The following is a 17,988-nucleotide window of genomic DNA, read 5'->3' as shown; positions in this document are numbered from 1 at the left end:
GTGGCTGAAATATAGAACCGAACATTGTTTTTTCTGTAACAATTAAACTGAATATGTGACACCAACATCTAATTAAGTCACTCTTGTTTGTTACAAATGTCAAAAAAAGGTGGTCGGGTAATGTCTAATGTTCTCCTATATAATGTGAATACTTTCTTCATAATTAGTTACAAAATGTTATTTACGTTATTATTTCATTCTATTTGGTTTAAATTGTTTGAATATAAGGATATTTTCTTCAACTAATACAGCATTTTAATAACTCTACAACGTGTTCAACCAACCAATCTCACTTATATGCTGTAGCCATTAGACCTGTGATGTGATAGCTCAAAGGCTTCAGCTACTCAGCAGCCTACCATCTTGTATTAATCATAAGGTATCATGATATAGCATTGCTATACTTGCCAAATGTTGTTCTGTTTGTCCTCTATGAGCCACCGTACTTGTAGTTCTATTTATGGCAAGCCAATCAGCATGTTTGTTGTTCAGTCAGCTCAGTCACATACACATGGACGGAATTCTCCATGCTGTCATAATGAACTCCTCACTTGGAGTCATCTGTCAATGTGTTGCTGTTTTTTTCCTGGATTGTATTAGCGGCTAGCGGGGGATATACTATCTGGAAGTAATGGCAGATGGATTTCGCAGACCCCACCCTGTTGTCTTGATGGAAATGTCGCAGACAATTGGCATATTTTTCGAGTGGGAGTACAATATATTTATCACTGCAGCTTTCTCCAGTAAGCCTGCAAATACATTTTATTCTCTTTAACATTGCTGGACAGCAAGTGAGAGTTTCATTAGTCTATGCAGCTAAAGTGTGCTGACCCAGGACAGACAGAGCTCTTATACCCAGGGAAGATCCTGACTGGCTGATGCGGAAGTTTAGTGAAAGTCTGAAATTCACAAAACAACAAAACAATGGAAAGACATGAGTTTCATTCCAGAAATCTGAAACAACCGGAGATATCTAGTAATTTATCAGTAATTTAAGAATCAGAGCTAAAAGTTAAAGCTAATCTCTGATCATATAGTGTGTGGCACTACTAGGAACTCTTCAAGAAAATCTCTCAGATAGCGAGTTAACCCTTTAAATCAGCTGCATTCAAAAGATGACAGAATAAAGTAGAAAGAAGCTAACCACACAAGCCACTAGTGTTGATGAAGTAAAGCCAGTTTCAAGGAGAAAGCAGGAGTAAAAATCCCAATCATTCTCTCAGACCATCACCAGTGTTGCCACAGTTACTTTGAAAAAGTAACTTAGTTACTTTACAGATTACTTGATTTTAAAAGTTACTTAGTTACTTTACAGATTACTTGATTTTAAAAGTAACTAAGTTAGATTACAAGTTACTTTATTAGTTACATTCAACAGCTGCCGACAACACCCCCGCCGCCTCAACATAAAAATGACAACCAGTTTTGCCAACACTCACTTTATTAGAAGTGCATTTTTAACAGTAATGTACACAACAACAACGTATAATGTATCTCCTGACATTTTAAGTTGAACTTAAAAACTATTTCCTGAAAAAATACATGTTTTTATAAAAATAAAATAAAGACAGCCTTTCTTGACTTCACTTAACATAAATACTTGTTTTTATAAAAAATAAAAGAATGACAGTCTTTCTTGAATTCACTTAACATAAAAACTTGTTTTTTTTATAAAAAAATAAAAAATAAAATAAAGACAGTCTTTCTTGACCTGACATATTTAACTGTTAACACCGTAATGGAAAAACTTACTACTTATGATCTACATTGTTTATAAATGTAACTATTAAATTCTTTTCAACATGTTTTATGAATATTGTACCTGTTCACAGCATTAGAGAAGCAAGGAGTGGTTTTACAAAAAGCTGTTCTGTGAGGCAGCCCGGCATTGACAGTAGTAGGGATCTTGTTTATTATGGCACGCAACCAGAGATGCAAGAAGAAAATCAAATATATTGTAACGGACTGGGTCTATGTTTATGTTTGGATTTGATGTATGTTCAGTAAAACACTGTGTTGAAGGAGCGTTCCGATATGAGGGTCAGTGAAGGGGTCGGGGTGGGACATGTGACTGTTTGGACCAATAAGATGGGGTTGTTGGGAATGTCAGGCCCTCATTGGCTGGTTGTGTTGGGGATGGGGGGGCAATGAGGAAGTGAAGGGTTGTTGATGTGTGCGAGTGATGGAGTGCGACTGACGGTGCGAGTGACGGAAGATGATAATATAAGTAACAAATAGTAGACAAAATAGTAACGCACAGTGGCTTGAAGGAGTAACTTTAATCTGATTACTGGTTTGGAAATAGTAACGCGTTAGATTACTGGTTACTGAAAAAAGGGGTCAGATTAGAGTAACGCATTACTAAGTAGCGCATTACTGGCATCACTGACCATCACACACTGCAATAACTGTGGAAACAGTGTCCAGCTTACATACTACAGTGCTATATTTTCAAAAAGCTCAAGTAATTTACACAAAAGGATATGAAGTGACCATGGAACAGCCCACAACATGTGAAGATGAAACCTTTTATGTGGATGGTGTTGAAATTAAAATTGTTTAGACTTTGTCAAGTCTCAAACTAAAAAGCAGAATGAAGAGGAGGAAAATAATGCAAAATGCAAAGTGATGGCACAACAGAGAGAACAAGTGACTAATTGTTAGAAAATGTCAATGCCAAAAAAAGCCACAAATCTTGTTGCTTATTATGGCACCAGGATTGAAAAAAATGGAACAGTTACACTGTCATGCTTTATAAAGAAACAGTACCACCAATTACTCTTCTTCATGGTAGACTATGAGGTGCTGACACTGCAGGGATTTTTTGCTTGTGTGAACATGGGAATTGTTTAAATGAGGCTAAATGTCCATCAGAATACCATGGAGAGCGACACAGACTTCAGCAAACAGTTTTCTCTTAATACAGAGACCCATACAACAATGAGCTTCGTGAACTCCCAGTTACATATTCCATGAAGGTGGAAACCAGCATACAGCCTATGGTCTGGCCAGCTCTTTTTGACAACTCAATTTAAAGTGTCCGACGGTTGATGCTGTCCTCTCAACAGCTCAGTTCAGTTCTCTCCATTCTATCATGTGTCTCGCCCCCTGCGTGTGTCTCTCTCGCAGCTTTTTCTACTGCCTTTTAAACCTGAGGAGTAATCAGCTAACAGTCATCAGCTGCGCTGGTTACTGCTTTTACAGAAAAAAAATTTCTGAGACCAAAAACAAATAGTCTCAACTAACGCAGTCAAAACACTGAATTCATTTTCATCTTTTTGATGTGTTATATTATTTGTAAAGATCTTCTAATATTGTCCTGTGTTTGGCGTCCTCAAAATCTAGTCTGGTCATTATCCATTAGTTCAGGAACAAAAGAATTTAGTCTCCCAGGCACAATTGACGCATGCAGTTTATAATCTTGATTTTAAAATTGAGATCTGTCTATAGGAGCTATACATCATTTTGTTTTTGCCCTCTTTTCACTTTTTTCCACAAAGGAATCTGACCCATAAGGAGACTGCATGTACTGGTTTCAACAACATTAGGAGGAATTCAACTCTTTAACTAACATAGACCACAACAAAACAATGTATTGTTAAATCTTTTAATGGAAATTCAGGCTGTATTGGAAATTGCAGATGGATGAATGGATGTGAAGAGCGAGGATGGAAATGGATAAAGAATGTCTCTGTGCCGATTGAGGCTCAGTGTGGGGGTTCCATCTCAGGCTCATCTCCACCCAAGCTGATGTTTGACCCCCAAAACGGAACCTAGGGAGAGAAATTAAAGAAACCTGCACCTGATTGAGCTGAAAGGGCTGAGGGATGAGGGAAGGTAGGATAAAGGGATGTAGGTAGGGATGAGGATGAGGTAGGGAGGTTGATGGGATGTAGGTAGGGATGAGGATACAGAAGAGATGAGGCAAGAACATTGAGGGATGAAGGACTTAGGTAGGGATGTGGATGGAGTAGGGAGGTAAATGGATTAGGTGAATGGAGGTTGGATGGAGACATCTGAGTCAAACTGAGAAGGATGGGTTGACCAGGTATATGATGAGTTGATGGGTAATTGGAGGGGGGGTTGAGGCTGGTTCCTGCTCCCGAACCTAAGTTAAATTGTTAACTTAGTTTCACTAGCATGGACCATGACACAACAATGAAAAATGTCCTGGGAGGATATGCTGTGGACTGGGCGGAAGGAGACACAATGCTGGGGTTCCATCTCAGGCGCATTTCCGTCACAAACGAGTCAAAAGGACAGGTGGTATGTGGGGTGAAATGCCTTGACACAATTCTGGCCAGTAAAGTAGGCTGAGAGAGTGCTTGCATGCATAGTCTGGAACAGCTCTATCATGTAGAGAGGGGAGGGCTGCAGCCTTGGTAAACAGTGTCACTAGACGAAAAGCAGTATTATTGTCACAGGAAACCTCTTCGGACAGGCCTAATCCCCCCGCATTTACCTACTGTTTCCATGACGTTACCTCGGCGTTCGCCAGTGACAATAAGCTGAGTCAATCGGCGTTTGCGAACCTTATGGGAGATCTGGAGAACAAAGGAGAGAGCCGTGGGGGGGCTCGCAGAGCCTCGCGGACCGATCGCGACTTGTGATCTAATTAGCATATGAATCGGAGTCCAGCCGCTGGCAAGAACCTCTCTCTACTCACCATTGGAGGAAACCACAGACCCTTGAAACTAAATGTCACTCGTGATTGGCTGGTAGAAGTGTTGCTATTGGTCACCCTGGGTCATTGCAGTGCACACGTGGGGTCACAGCATTCCACACGTGGGGTAAGCCCCTCCCACACAATATTAATAATAAAAATGTATATATTAATATTTATTATTATTTATTAGTAAGCCTTTACCAAAAGCACTGCAGTTAATTAAAACTAAACATTCATGTGATGCTTGATGTTATAGGTGAACATATTGTACAGGGAACAAATGTGAACAAGGTATATGTGGAGTCAAAGCTTTATTTACATACAGCAAAAATATTGTACAAAAACTCAGGTGAGGCTTGAAATGTTTCTCTGCAGCCTCTGGGTCATGACTTCTTTGTGGGACTCTGCCTGAATCTTCTCCAGTGTGTAGACGTCTGTGGTGTGTAGCTGTGAGATCCAGTGTAGCTTCCAGTCTTATATGAAGTGTGGGACACAGGTCGGTGCGCTCCTGGCTGTGGAAGGATGGATCCATGTCATCTGTCCCACTTCAATCAGCTGTAAACACAATCAGTAAAAGTAGCACAGTTCAATGACAACATACACCTCCACATGTAACTGGAAAATTATTTAATGATATATATATATATAACCTTACCCTCTTTCTTCTCCGACAACTCCTGAACTCCTCAATGCTGATGTATGGTCTTGTTGGATCAAACTGGCTCATAGTGTGTCTTTGTACGTCATGGACAGGCAGCTGGAAAACAACACGAGTAACATGAGTTTATTATTAATAAACGGAAATAGCCGCGCTGCATCACCGTTGGAAGATCCACAGCAAAAAAACACCAAAACAATTCATAAACAGTTACTTACATTCAATGGCTTAATTTTCTGCACTTTAAATCCGGACTTTCAGCGTCTCGGCCTCACGCGCAGTGACCGCCTCTTTGTTTGTGTGTGGGGGGGGGCCTGAGGCTGTGAAAACATAGAGAAAAAAGTCACGTTGATGAAAACACTTAACGCGAACAAACTGTTACATCTAAGTAATTCATACATATTTACACATGCACTAGATCTGCTCAAGCACTCAATGCTGTATTCGTATTTTAGCAACTTTCTCACTATCCCAAAGTGGCGGACATGCTTTCAGATGTAGGGTTAGCTTAGTGGTTAGCATGGCGGCTCCTAGCTTAGCTCTCACCTTAACTCAGGGACTGTGCGCCTGTCTTCTCCGCCTCGACTCGTCCACACCGGGCCCGCGGCTCTGCTTACACACGCACTCATCTTCTCCTCCAGGGAACAGCGTCGTGTCGACTTCAGCAAGTTATTTACCCCGAAGACAGAGTCACTTGTACGGAACAAACTTAACACAAGCCGGAGTTACATGTCTACGGGACACTCGATGCTGCTGCACTGCGTTTACGAGGCTGTGATTGGACGAGCCCATCAGCTGATGACGCGAGCGGGTGACGTGAGGTTTTCACAGTAAATCTCCACAACTGTCCTTGTCATATTAAAGCAGCGGTTACTTCATATGGGATGAGTATGTGACTGAGGCCCAGTTCATTTTTTCTGGTGTTTAGTCGGATACTCGGCTGAAACGAGTATCCGGTACGGATAAAGCACTTTTGCCGAGTACGATTATTATACGAGTAATCGGAGTCATTATCTGTGCTCGGACTGAATGAAAATCCTCACACAGCGTCACAGCACTCCTCCCGTCACACACGGCTCTGCTCACTCACTCACAGAACAGCTCTCTGTCTCTCAGTCACTCAGGTTCACTGCGCATCGGGACTGTTCCATAGGCTCAGTCAAGGAAGCAGAAATGATTCGTTCATTTCCCGACTGGGTCTTCGGGTACAAGTCTTTGGAAAATTTTTCACGAGACCTGCATTGACTCAGTAGAGGAGCGCTGCAGATGTAGCGAGGGACGTTCACTGTCTCCCGGAGAAACGAACACTCCGCGTTCCCAGCACAGAAAGACGCGAACTACACTCGCCCACAAGTCAAAAATGACCGGCCCCGTTATTTTCACCCTACATTCACACTTACTTTACAGTAAAGTAAACCTCTATTAAATACAGTACAACATGACAGTTTGTATGGTTTGAAATTGTCATTTATTATCACACTGGCATTTAATTATCACGGAAAACAATTACACTGCACTAAACTTTAAGTGTTAATGTAAAGTGAAAACAACAAAACCAGTCTGTATGACCCATGAACGAACATAATTCACGTCCCTCTACACCAGGGGTGTCCAAACTACGGCCCGTGGGCCATCTGCGGCCCGCCATCCATTTTAAATTGGCCCGCCTCAAAAAAATTAAAATTAAAAAAAATAAATAAAAAAAAAACTTTTTTTTTTTTTTTTAAACTAACAATTTAGTAGCACTTAAATGGCACTTTCTTATAGCACACTTATTGTAGTTTTGCTCTATTTTTTAAGAAATTGTACTTTCTTTATTCTTGTTGTTCTGGGTTTGTACACTCGGGTACCCTTGAATGCACTTATTATAAGTAGCTTTGGATAAAAGCGTCAGCTAAATGTAATGTAATGGACTATGGCCCACTGTATTGTACTTCTCAGTTAACACCGTTACGCCCCCCCCCCCCCGCCCTAAGCGACGCGATTGTCAACAGTCTGCTCCAGGGCAGGGGGGCGTGGCGGCGTGAGTGGCCCAGACCTTTGTATTTTTTTCTGTATGTGGCCCTCGGGATAAAAAGTTTGGACACCCCTGCTCTACACCAAAAACACAGAGCGCTCACCTCTCCGGGAGACAGCGAACGTCCCTCGCATCTCACTCACACACACACACACACACACACACACACACCTGGTGTGGAAATAAATTAAAAAAAAATAAAAATAAAAAAATCATAAAAAAATTTCAAAGTTAAAAAAGAAAGTTATGTTGAACCAGCCCACTTCCGGGTTAAATCACACCCACTTCCGGGTTAGGCCCCGCCCACTCCGAGTACGGATACGGATAATTCATATGGTTAACAGATACAGATATAGATACAGATAATGCTGTACTCACTCATCCCTAGTAAAATCCAAAGACTGGGTAAAAAAATAAAACAGGGGTTTGCAACTTAGTTTAGCCACGGACCACATTTTTCTCAACCAGTCAATGTAAGGTTTGGACATAATAAGACAATAAATCAAGTAATTAATTAAAAAAAATGTCTAAGGACCTTTTGAGATGCAGACTGGAGGAGCAAGGGATCGAAATAATAACCTTCTGGTTAGTGGGCAACATGTCTCTTACCAGAGCCAAACAGCTGTCTACCATGACTACTTACCCACAATTACCCGCAGGCTGAGTGATTATGTGAAGTTTCTGTTGGAATGTTTTCTAACTGTTTAAAGCCTTGCTTTCCCCCTGGTCATTAGGTATTTTTGGTTGTTCCTATTATTGTGTATTTTGGAGCTTCAACATCTTAACATCTGTACCATGTGACTTGTGAAAACTGTTAACAATGTTTTCTTAATAATATATATATATATATATTATATAATATATAATAACATAGCAGAATGTATAGCCATGTATTCTTGACTGCACTCATGCATTGTAAAAATACAAAGATCTTTTTCTAAATTATTTTTTAAAGGCAAGTACTCAAGTACCTTCTTTAGTAAAAATTTGACTGAGCAACTTTCATTTGTGTTGGATGCATATTTTATCAGGAGTATCTATACTTTCACTCAAGTAATAAAGTTGTGTACTTTTTCCACCACTGCCTCTTTAACAATAACTCTCTCTAATTCTGCCATAAGTTGCTGTGCGAAGGCCTATCAACTTTACGTAACTTTAATGTAATCACAATAAGATATAACAGTTTTGTCTTTACAAACTATGCCCTTATAATTTTTCAAATATGCCTTTTATGCCTTCATGCTGAAGGCATTATGTTTTCGGCCAGGCCTGTACTTGCCATTCTGGTGAACAAGAATGCTTTGAGCGAATTTCTTCACTTTTTGTACAAATATTCACTTGGACTCCAGGATGATCTGGTTGGATTTCTTGGTCAAAGGTCAAGGTCACAGTGACTTCACAAATCACACTCTTTGGATTTTGGGGGATGATATCTCTGCAACGTTGTCATAAAATGTGGCAACCTTTCATTTAGACCCAAGGATGACCTGAATAGAATTTGGTGGTCAAAGGTAATTTGTGATCATTTTATTACATCTGGCTTCACTTTAACTGATGAATGACCTGATTAGAATTGGGTGGTCAAAGGTCACCGTGACCACTCAAACACATGTTCTGCCGTGTAAATGTCATATCCCAGGAACATCTAATCTGGCACATATGCTCACTTGGACTCACTGATTCACTGATTTGATTTTGGTGGTCAAAGGTCAAGTTCAAGGTGGCCTCAATAAAAACAAGTGTTGGCGTATTGAATGGCCAAAGACTGGCCCAGGACTGGAAATTTCTTTAAGTTGTGATCAGTTGTCACTTGGACTCAAAGAAGAAGTGATTACATTTCAGTGGTCAAACGTCATGTCTTGTTCACTGGTGGTCTTTGAATTCAAGTAACCTCTATGGTGAATGTCTGTGAAGATTCATACAGGTCATGGTATCTTCAGAAGTTCAGAAGGCAACTGAACCTTCTTGAGTTTCTTGAATACATCAGCTATCATGAAGACTTGTACAACTAATTATAATTTAGTAATAATTGTTTACAGGCGCTCATTAAGATTATATTCATTTAAGTAGCATGCAGAGCAATAGACAGGATTTTGATTTCAGCAATTCAACATCTTGAAAGAAAATTAAATCCACACTAGGCAGAGTGTAATTGACTGCACTGCTGCCTCTCTAGATGTTTTGACCAACCTTGGTTTATTTATATTACAGGGTTTTCAGATTTTATTATTTATCATAGAGCATGTTGAGATAACTATTAGGAATGATGGACAAATCTGCAAAAATAAGACCCAAGTTGTAGTCATCCCTAATTTTCCCACAAAGCAAACTAGAATCTGTTTTATACAGTAAACTTATTGTTTTTTTTTAGGCTTGATGACCACTCAAAGTGCTTTACAGTGCTTGTTTGCAATTCATCTATCACCGAAATGCCTTTTGCTGCCGTACCTGGCATTTGTCCCAACAACTTAGCTCGATACTTTACTGGACTAACCTGGAGTAAGTAATTGTTTTTCAAGTGGGCCAGTTTGGTCATACTGTATAACATGTAATTTAAAATTATTGATAAGATAAATTTAAGCATGGGTTATTTAGACCATTTGAGTAATTGGGTGTGTATCTGTTATTGTGTGTGTTTGTATAAGTGTTGAAATAAAATAAATAATGGCTCCATTGATCAACTGAATGGAATGACTGTAAAAAGTGTGCCGTAGTCATCCAGTTCATTATCTCAAACATGCTAACTAATCTTTTCATTTGCTTTGCAGGACACCAAAGAGTCTGAGGAAAGCCTTGATAGGCAAGTGTTTCAGAAGCTGTTGACTTGATGGAAAACCAGTACCAAAGTAAAACATCTCAAGATAATTATTGTGAAAATTTGAGTTGATAAAATTTAAGATGAAGATGAGTCAGTGTTCAGTACATAACTGTTGTTCAAAATAATAAAGCTTATTGCCAAACAATTTTGTATTTGAATGACTGCATTTTTTAAAAGCTATAGTACAGAGGAATATCTAATTGGAGCGATTTCAAAGGGTTAACTTAAAACCTTGTTATAATAATTATTCAGAACAAGAACAAAACACTTCCTTCCACAATTCCTTTTCAATAATGTAGAAAAAGTAAATGGAACAAATTAATTTCAATGAGTAATCAACTTAAAAAGTGTTTATTGATTCTAAATCAATTCCTTAGTAGGCAGTAATTAAAAATATATTTTAGTTATATATATTTTTTAACAAAAAAAATAGGTATACAGAGTAAAAACAGACTCAGCTGGGTTGACCTCAATGCAACTGTTCTTAACAGGTTTTCTTCATACCAGTGTTAATTTCGTTGACGATAACGATAACGAAAAATATTTGTTAACGCCCCTTTTCCCATGACTAAGACGAGACGAAGACGTAACGAAATGGATCTTTGAAAATAAAAACTATGACGAAATCTATTTTAATTTTCGTTAACGAGACGAGACGAAACGAAAATGTTGGTGGTTGACTAAGTCACAACAATTTTTAAAAACATAATCGTATCAGGCCGTCATGAAGTACCCGGAGCGGCGAGTGTGTGTGTCTGTGTGTGTGTGCGTGTGTGTCTGTGTGCTGCCAGACACCGCACCGGTCCCGAGGCTCCGCCCCCTGCCCCCGCGCACTCGCTCAGAGAGACAGAGATCAGAGCTCGTTCACTTGAAGCAGCCGGTCACTGACTCACTGCTCACTCACTGCTTCTTAACTATGGAAACAGTGAAAACACAGAGTTTTTCTGGTCTCAGCTGCACTGAGATCAGCGCCGCAGCTTCTGGATCAGAGCAGAGGCTGCAGCTGGTTTCTACCGAGCTTCAGCTTCCTCCTCCGGTCTGATCTGCTTTCAATTTTTGTTTTCACATTTCGCCAACGCCAGCTAAAATATATAGGCTGCAGCTATATGTTTTTATTTATTTATCAAAATAGGGTACTTTTTATTTCATACATTTCCCACAAATATGGGGATGACTCAAATAACCCTACATAGTTCTGCGTTTAATTTATTTCAAAGTAGGCCTACACTTGCCTGTGTATTTTCTTCTCCTCTTCATAAGCATTTGGTGTTTCCCTTTGTTGTAACAGGTAAAAATAAATAAAATGTCAACAGTTTTCTTTATTGTTGTTCTATAATTTCATAAATGCAATAATCTATAGATTAGTATAGTATAACTTTATATAAAATTTTATCAGCTTTGTTATCAAATATGTTTTGCGGCTCCAGACAAATTTTATTTGGGGGAAGAGGGGGCAAAATGGCTCTTTTGATAGTAAAGGTTGCCAACCCCTGCTATAGACCTATAGGAGGGACATCTAATGGACAACCTAAGTACTGCAAGCTAGTATGCAGTTGTAGACACAACACAGGGGGTCCCTGGACCTGAGAAGGGAAGATAAGGAGTTTAATGTGGCTATTAAATGTGACTAAAACTAGACTAAAATGTAATTTGTTTTCGTCGACTAAAACTAGACTAAAATGTAATTTGTTTTCGTCGACTAAAACAAGACTAAAATGTAATTTGTTTTCGTCGACTAAAACTAGACTAAAACTAAGAAGGATAAAAATGACTAAAACTAGACTAAAACTAATATGCATTTTCGTCAAAAGACTAAGACTAACACTAAATCAAAAATAGCTGCCAAAATTAACACTGCTTCATACCCATGACCGCTGCTCCCATCATGCGCATCACGCCGGAGGGGGAACGACAATTGTGATCAGCATCATAATCGTCATAATCATTCAGAATGATGAATTCGTGAGTGATTGAGAAGCCTACGAGACTGGGCCTTATTCACCAGTATCTTCTTAAGAATTTATTAAATTTGTTTCTAAGAAAACTCTTCATCAGATTCATGGCGCTTTCTCAAACTGCATCTGTGGTCTTATATTGATGAATGCCATGTCTTCGCTAGTTGAAAGTGCGTGTCATTTTTTGCTAATTAGCATAGTCCCAGCCAATGCTAATTAGAGGGCATGGGACTGCAGTACTATGTGCACAACGGAAATCAATGAAACTGAAAAGAACATTTCAAAAGCCAGAAGTAATCTGAAGGAAAATGTAAAGACAGCACCACACTTTACTAAGACCATAAATAAAGTTGTTCTATTTCTTATATTTCACTGTCAGCAGTGAACATGTTTAATTCGGGGTTCAGGCCCTGCTCGAAAACATGTCTCGTCTCTTGACAGAAATAGACTGTTTTCAGAATTTACCAGCTACACTTAGATGGCACATGTATCTTAAAGATTTAAAACTATGGAACATGTGACACATTTAATATGTAAATCTTATCAACTACAACTATTGAATTAAAAGTAAAAAAAACTAAATAACATTATATTTTACACAAGCCTATCAGTTATCAAGTGTGCGTAAGAGTGCACTTTGGTGTGTGTAGATTCTGTTTTGAACCAGCTCCGGGCTGAGGATAACAGTTGACATTAAGGTTAAAAACATGGTGTAAATGACAAAGCATTTAGTTGAATTTGAATGTCAGGGCTTAAGGACACTGATTTCCGCCCTGAGGCTGCCCTCACACCCTGCTCTGCATCAGCCAATCGGCTTGCTGCTCCCTCACTGTGAGGAACACCTCAACAAAATAACAACTCTTTGCTGGCTCCCAAATGGTGGAAACGAGCTAGCCATTGACATCAGGACAGCAGAAAGTCTACACATCTTCCACAGCAGACTAAAGACACATCTCTACACTTTGGTTCAGAAGATGATGTCTAATAACCATCGTCAACTCTGGTGTTTATATGTAAAAAAAGTTAATTGCTCTCATATGTTGCACTAACATGTAGCACTTGTAGTTTGGCATTTTTTGGTTAATTGTACTTACATGATTCTTGCTGTTCTGGGTTTGTTGAATGCACTTATTGTAAGTCGCTTCGGATAAAAGCGTCAGCTAAATGATATGTGATGTAATGTCTTTCATATAGAGAGAGAAGTTTAAGACAGAGATTAGATTAATGTTATTGCATGAGGCCTAATGTCAGACTCATAATCGGTAGTTTATTTTATTGTTGTTTTAAAGATCAAAATTTATGAGGCAGAACCAGGAATATTATCCTTTGTATTCCACACATTATGTAGGCTAACTCACTTCTTTTTTAAAATCCAATATTTTCTTACTTGGGTGGCAGTGGTCAGGGGGTAGAATATCCCTGCTTCTCCTATCTATATGCCTTTGAGCAAGACACTGAAGTACAATCCCATTCACACACTTCCAGCTGTGTTGTCGATAGGATATTTGATAGAGAAACACTATATGAACGCATGTGTATGAATGTGTGTGTCATTGTGACTAAGGCTTTAAGAGCTAAACAAATGCAATCAATGACATCAGACTCACTCGAGACTCCTGGTAAATGGTAAAGATCACCTTTAAAATCACAGCATATTCTTTTACAGACCATCAAAAGAGCCATGCGGTTTCTCAGTATATAACGTCAGTCAAACAAGCAAGAGCCAAGAGGCTAACGAGTGCCCTTTCAAAAGTGCCCCCATAGAACCTTTATCTTTCTGCTGATAAATCAGAAGCCAAGCGATGCCCTGCTCTTACCCTGTCCATAAGCAACATAAATATTCTGCTGATGTTAGTCTGCAGGCTCAGCACTGTGGAAGATACATACAGTAGAGACATGGAGGAGGAAAAATAATTTCCTTGCCGCATATTTGACTTTGACAGGGAAAAAACCTACCTCACTCAGGATTATCTTCATATTTCCCAACTCTTGAAGTAATAATTCAAAGCACAAATTATAAAATGTCAACAAAAGAAATACCACACTGCAGTTTCTGTCAACATACATCTTTTCATATAAGGTCAACGTGACCTTTGACCACTGAAATCTAGTCAGCTAATCTTTTGGTCCAATTGGTAACTAATTAAATGTTGAAGAAATTTGTAAGATATTATATTAAACAGCCCAAAAGCATGTTTTGTGAGGCCACAATGACCTTGCACTTTGGCCACCAAATTCCAATCAGGTCATCCATGATCCAAGTGAATTGTGCCTGATGTCATGAAATTCCCTACAGGTCACCACGACCTTGACCTTTAACTTCCAGACATCAACATCTATTCGATGGACTTTGATTTCAATTGAAAAAGAAAAAGAAATTCTCTCATGCCAAGGTAAAGATATCACGTTCAATAGGCCAAAATTTGTTTTGGGAGTTCACTGTGACCTACACATTTGACCTTTGGACAACAAATTCTAATCAGTTCATCAATAAGTCCAAGCAATGTTTCTGTCAAATTTCTAGGAACACTGGCTGTTGCTGGCACAGAGTTATAATTAAAGTATCATCCACAATTAAACTAGCACTTTTGAAACAGCTTTGTCCGTCCAGTGTCTTTATCATGAGGTAATGTTGATGTAATTGGTTTGCATTGAGTGAAAAATAAGCACATTGCTGTAAGTGCCACAATGAGCCTTACAAGGGCATTTGCCACAGAAACTGTATTCTCAGTTTCCCCAGTAGAAGACCAGTGACTTGGATTGCACAGAATACCAGCGAATTATAACCAACTTCGTACTACGTAATAATAAACTTTCTTTAGGTCCTATTTTGGCCTTCACCATCTTAGCATTATGGAGCCAAACGTTTTTTTGATTTATTAATATTTTTAATTTTTGTACTTTTACAAAAATCTAAATACAAACAAACAACCACTGCTACTATGAGAGAAAACACTAACAATAAAAATAACAATTGCAATTTAACATAAAAACTAGTAAAAAAAATGTATCTTGTCAGTCTTCTCACTCAAAGCCATTTTGTCCAAATAACAAGTGAGGCAAGCTAGCTTGTGTCCGATTTCATTGGAAGTGTTTGCTTCTGTCTGGTTTGGCCAGCTGACCAATCCTGCTTCAAAATGATGTTAGGACTGCCTACGTTATTAGCGTACAGAGACAGTTATCTGAACTCTGCACCTACACTGCCATACAACAGCCTGCTTTTACAGATCACTTCGACCGCCCACTGCAGATTGTCATATATTTTATTTTGGTCTATATGAAGCTGACTCACCTCAAATAAATTGTATGTGGAATAAATGTTTAAACTTTAATGTAACCTATTCTAATTTAATGTAGTGGCACTGTGAACAAGGGAACCTTGCTTGTTTAACTGGTTCTGATTAGAAATCTAACATGTCTTTTCCCCCTACTTTTTCTGCTTCTTTTGCAGTTTCATCTTGCATTACAACATATAAGAAAACCCCTCCACCAGTGCCACCCCGAACCTCCACCTGCTCCACAGCCTCCAAGCCTTACATCTCCATCACAGCCCAGAGCAGCACAGAGTCTGCACAGGTATAGAGACTCTAATGTTAATCTGCCCCTGTGTAGTTACAGAGCATTAGAACATCCATCTGTGAAAAATTGTACTGTATAGGAAAGGTAAGGGTGAAACTTTATCCTGAGGGCTTTTTAACATGCAGCACATGTGGAACAACACACATTGTGGTGAGGCGAGATTCCCTCTGTAGTTTTTCGGACATAAAAGAGGTGGCATTCCTCCAAATATTCTGTGTTGATGCATGCCAGCAGCTAAAATACACCACACCGTGCAATCCTGTCCACATGATTGCCCGAATGCCACCCACACACACGCCTCACTCTTCCTCTATGGTGCCACCATTCAGGCTTGCCAATTGACAGATCTCCCCAACTGTCCCATCCTGTCATTTACTGCCTAAGCAGCCAGTCTCTCCATTCAGGCTGTTGTGACAGACAGATTTCCTGGTCCAATGTGAGATCCTTTGTTTGCAAAACATTCCTGGTTAATATGTGGCAATAGATTTGACTGATTGGGTTTGCTGCTCGCTATGCTGATCCTATACACTTTTTAAGTGTTTCCCTTGGTTATTTCACAATTTTTGAGCAGTTGTTGTTAAATCTGTATCTCCTACTTTGCTACTCACAGTCTATCACCGAGCTCAAAGCATTATTTACTGATGAGTTTGCTGAGCTACTGTCAAAAAGCTGACTGACTGCATTGCACAAAAATAAAGACACACCCTTGACTTATAGCATATGATATAACAGTTAATGCCACCCTAGACGATCCAATCTGTATCATTTTAGCATGACCTGTGTATATAGACATTTTTTTTAAATAAATGTACTTAGCATCTGAAATAATACTTCAATATCATGTAAAGCTGAAACCACTCTTTACCCTCTCATTCTCCCTCACATCAGTATACCATCCTGGCTACTTTGAGCAATTTTTCGCCTGTTAACTCTGTAATCTTGGAGACAAAGTCCATCAACCTAAATCTTCCACCAGTTCTCTTGACAATATAACCAGAAAACGGTTTAATTGTATCCTTCAGTGCTCATCAGATGATCTCCTGCATATTATTAAAAAGTAGGCTTGACCCATCCTGTTATAAGTGAGATCCCTGAAAAGATTGTATACAAACAACTGCACAAATATATAACCCCCAACAATCTGTAAGATGTATATCAGTCAGGTTTAGTTTGAATAAGAACACTTAAACAGCTCTTTTCAAATTAATCAATGATTCTTGTAGTCGATAGTGATGCAAAAATCTCTCTATTCATACATCTCTATTTTTTCAATATTAAGGTTTCTCAATATATTTAAAAGGACGGACCTTCTCCTTAGCCAAAAAGTAATTTTAATTGAAAGAAGTTGACATTTTTTGTGGTGTTCCAAATGAGTCAATCCTTGCTCCACTATTTCTATAGTTTATATATATTCTCACTCTTTGTACCATCAAACAAACATGGAGTGTTTCCTTTCATCCCTAGACTGATGACATCCCTACTATGTCTCACTTACCTTGGACAACCTTGGTTCTGTATTCAATCTTGTCAGATGCACTGATGACATCTAGAGGCGGGTGTACAAAGCGTCACATTTTGCTGTTACTGTACTTGTACTAGTTATTTCAATCCATTGCACTTCTGAGAGTAGTTTTTTTGCAGAATACTTTTAACTCCTACTTAGTTACATCTTCAATGGGAAACAATTACTTCTACTCTGTTACATTTGGCCACACACCTCAAGAGAGACTTCGATTCAACATTTTGATGTGAAAGTTATATTAGACCCCAATGTGATGTCATCAAGATTAGGAGGGACAGCCTCCTAACCCTTTGTTTTGCGCGTTCTCTAGCAAGTGTTAGGGCTCTAGAGCCCTCGAAACTGATTTTTCAGACCCACACTTAAAACTGGGGGCTACGACAATTTCCCAGAATGACTTTTTGAATCACCGGCAAGCTGTAGTATTTAATTAATAAAGATTTTAATTGCAATATCTTAATTTAATATAATTTTTTTCAGAACAACCTTTTTAATAAATCGCTAGCACATTAGCTTGACAGCGATCCTTTTTTTTGTATGATAATCTCGTATTTTTACATAATTCTATGCTGTATCCCCCCTTTTTGAAGATAGACTATGCACTTCATTTGCAACACTGTTGCCCCTGAAACTCCTAGTGTTTTGTGTACTCAACACTTCCCCCACCCCTCCATTGGCATAGTGGTAAGTAGATAATGAGTGAATTTTCATTTTTCTGTGAACTATCACTTCAAGAGAAAATTTAAGAAAAAAACATTAAAAGATAATAGTGAATG

The 17,988-nt window shown here is 38.9% G+C and overlaps 1 protein-coding gene across 1 annotated transcript in view; it reads left to right on the top strand.

Moving 5' to 3' along the window:
- dlgap1a (discs, large (Drosophila) homolog-associated protein 1a) overlaps window positions 1–17,988 on the top strand; it is an 85,125-nt gene that overhangs the window by 47,482 nt on the left and 19,655 nt on the right. Inside the window, exon 6 of the mRNA XM_061083694.1 lies at window positions 15,566–15,690. Coding sequence (XP_060939677.1) covers window positions 15,566–15,690 — 125 coding nt within the window. The remainder of the gene's footprint in view (window positions 1–15,565; window positions 15,691–17,988) is intronic.

This window comes from Limanda limanda, chromosome 13, assembly GCF_963576545.1.
Source record: "Limanda limanda chromosome 13, fLimLim1.1, whole genome shotgun sequence".
Classification (NCBI taxonomy): Eukaryota; Metazoa; Chordata; class Actinopteri; order Pleuronectiformes; family Pleuronectidae; genus Limanda; species Limanda limanda.
This window is presented reverse-complemented; position numbering and strand designations above follow the sequence as displayed.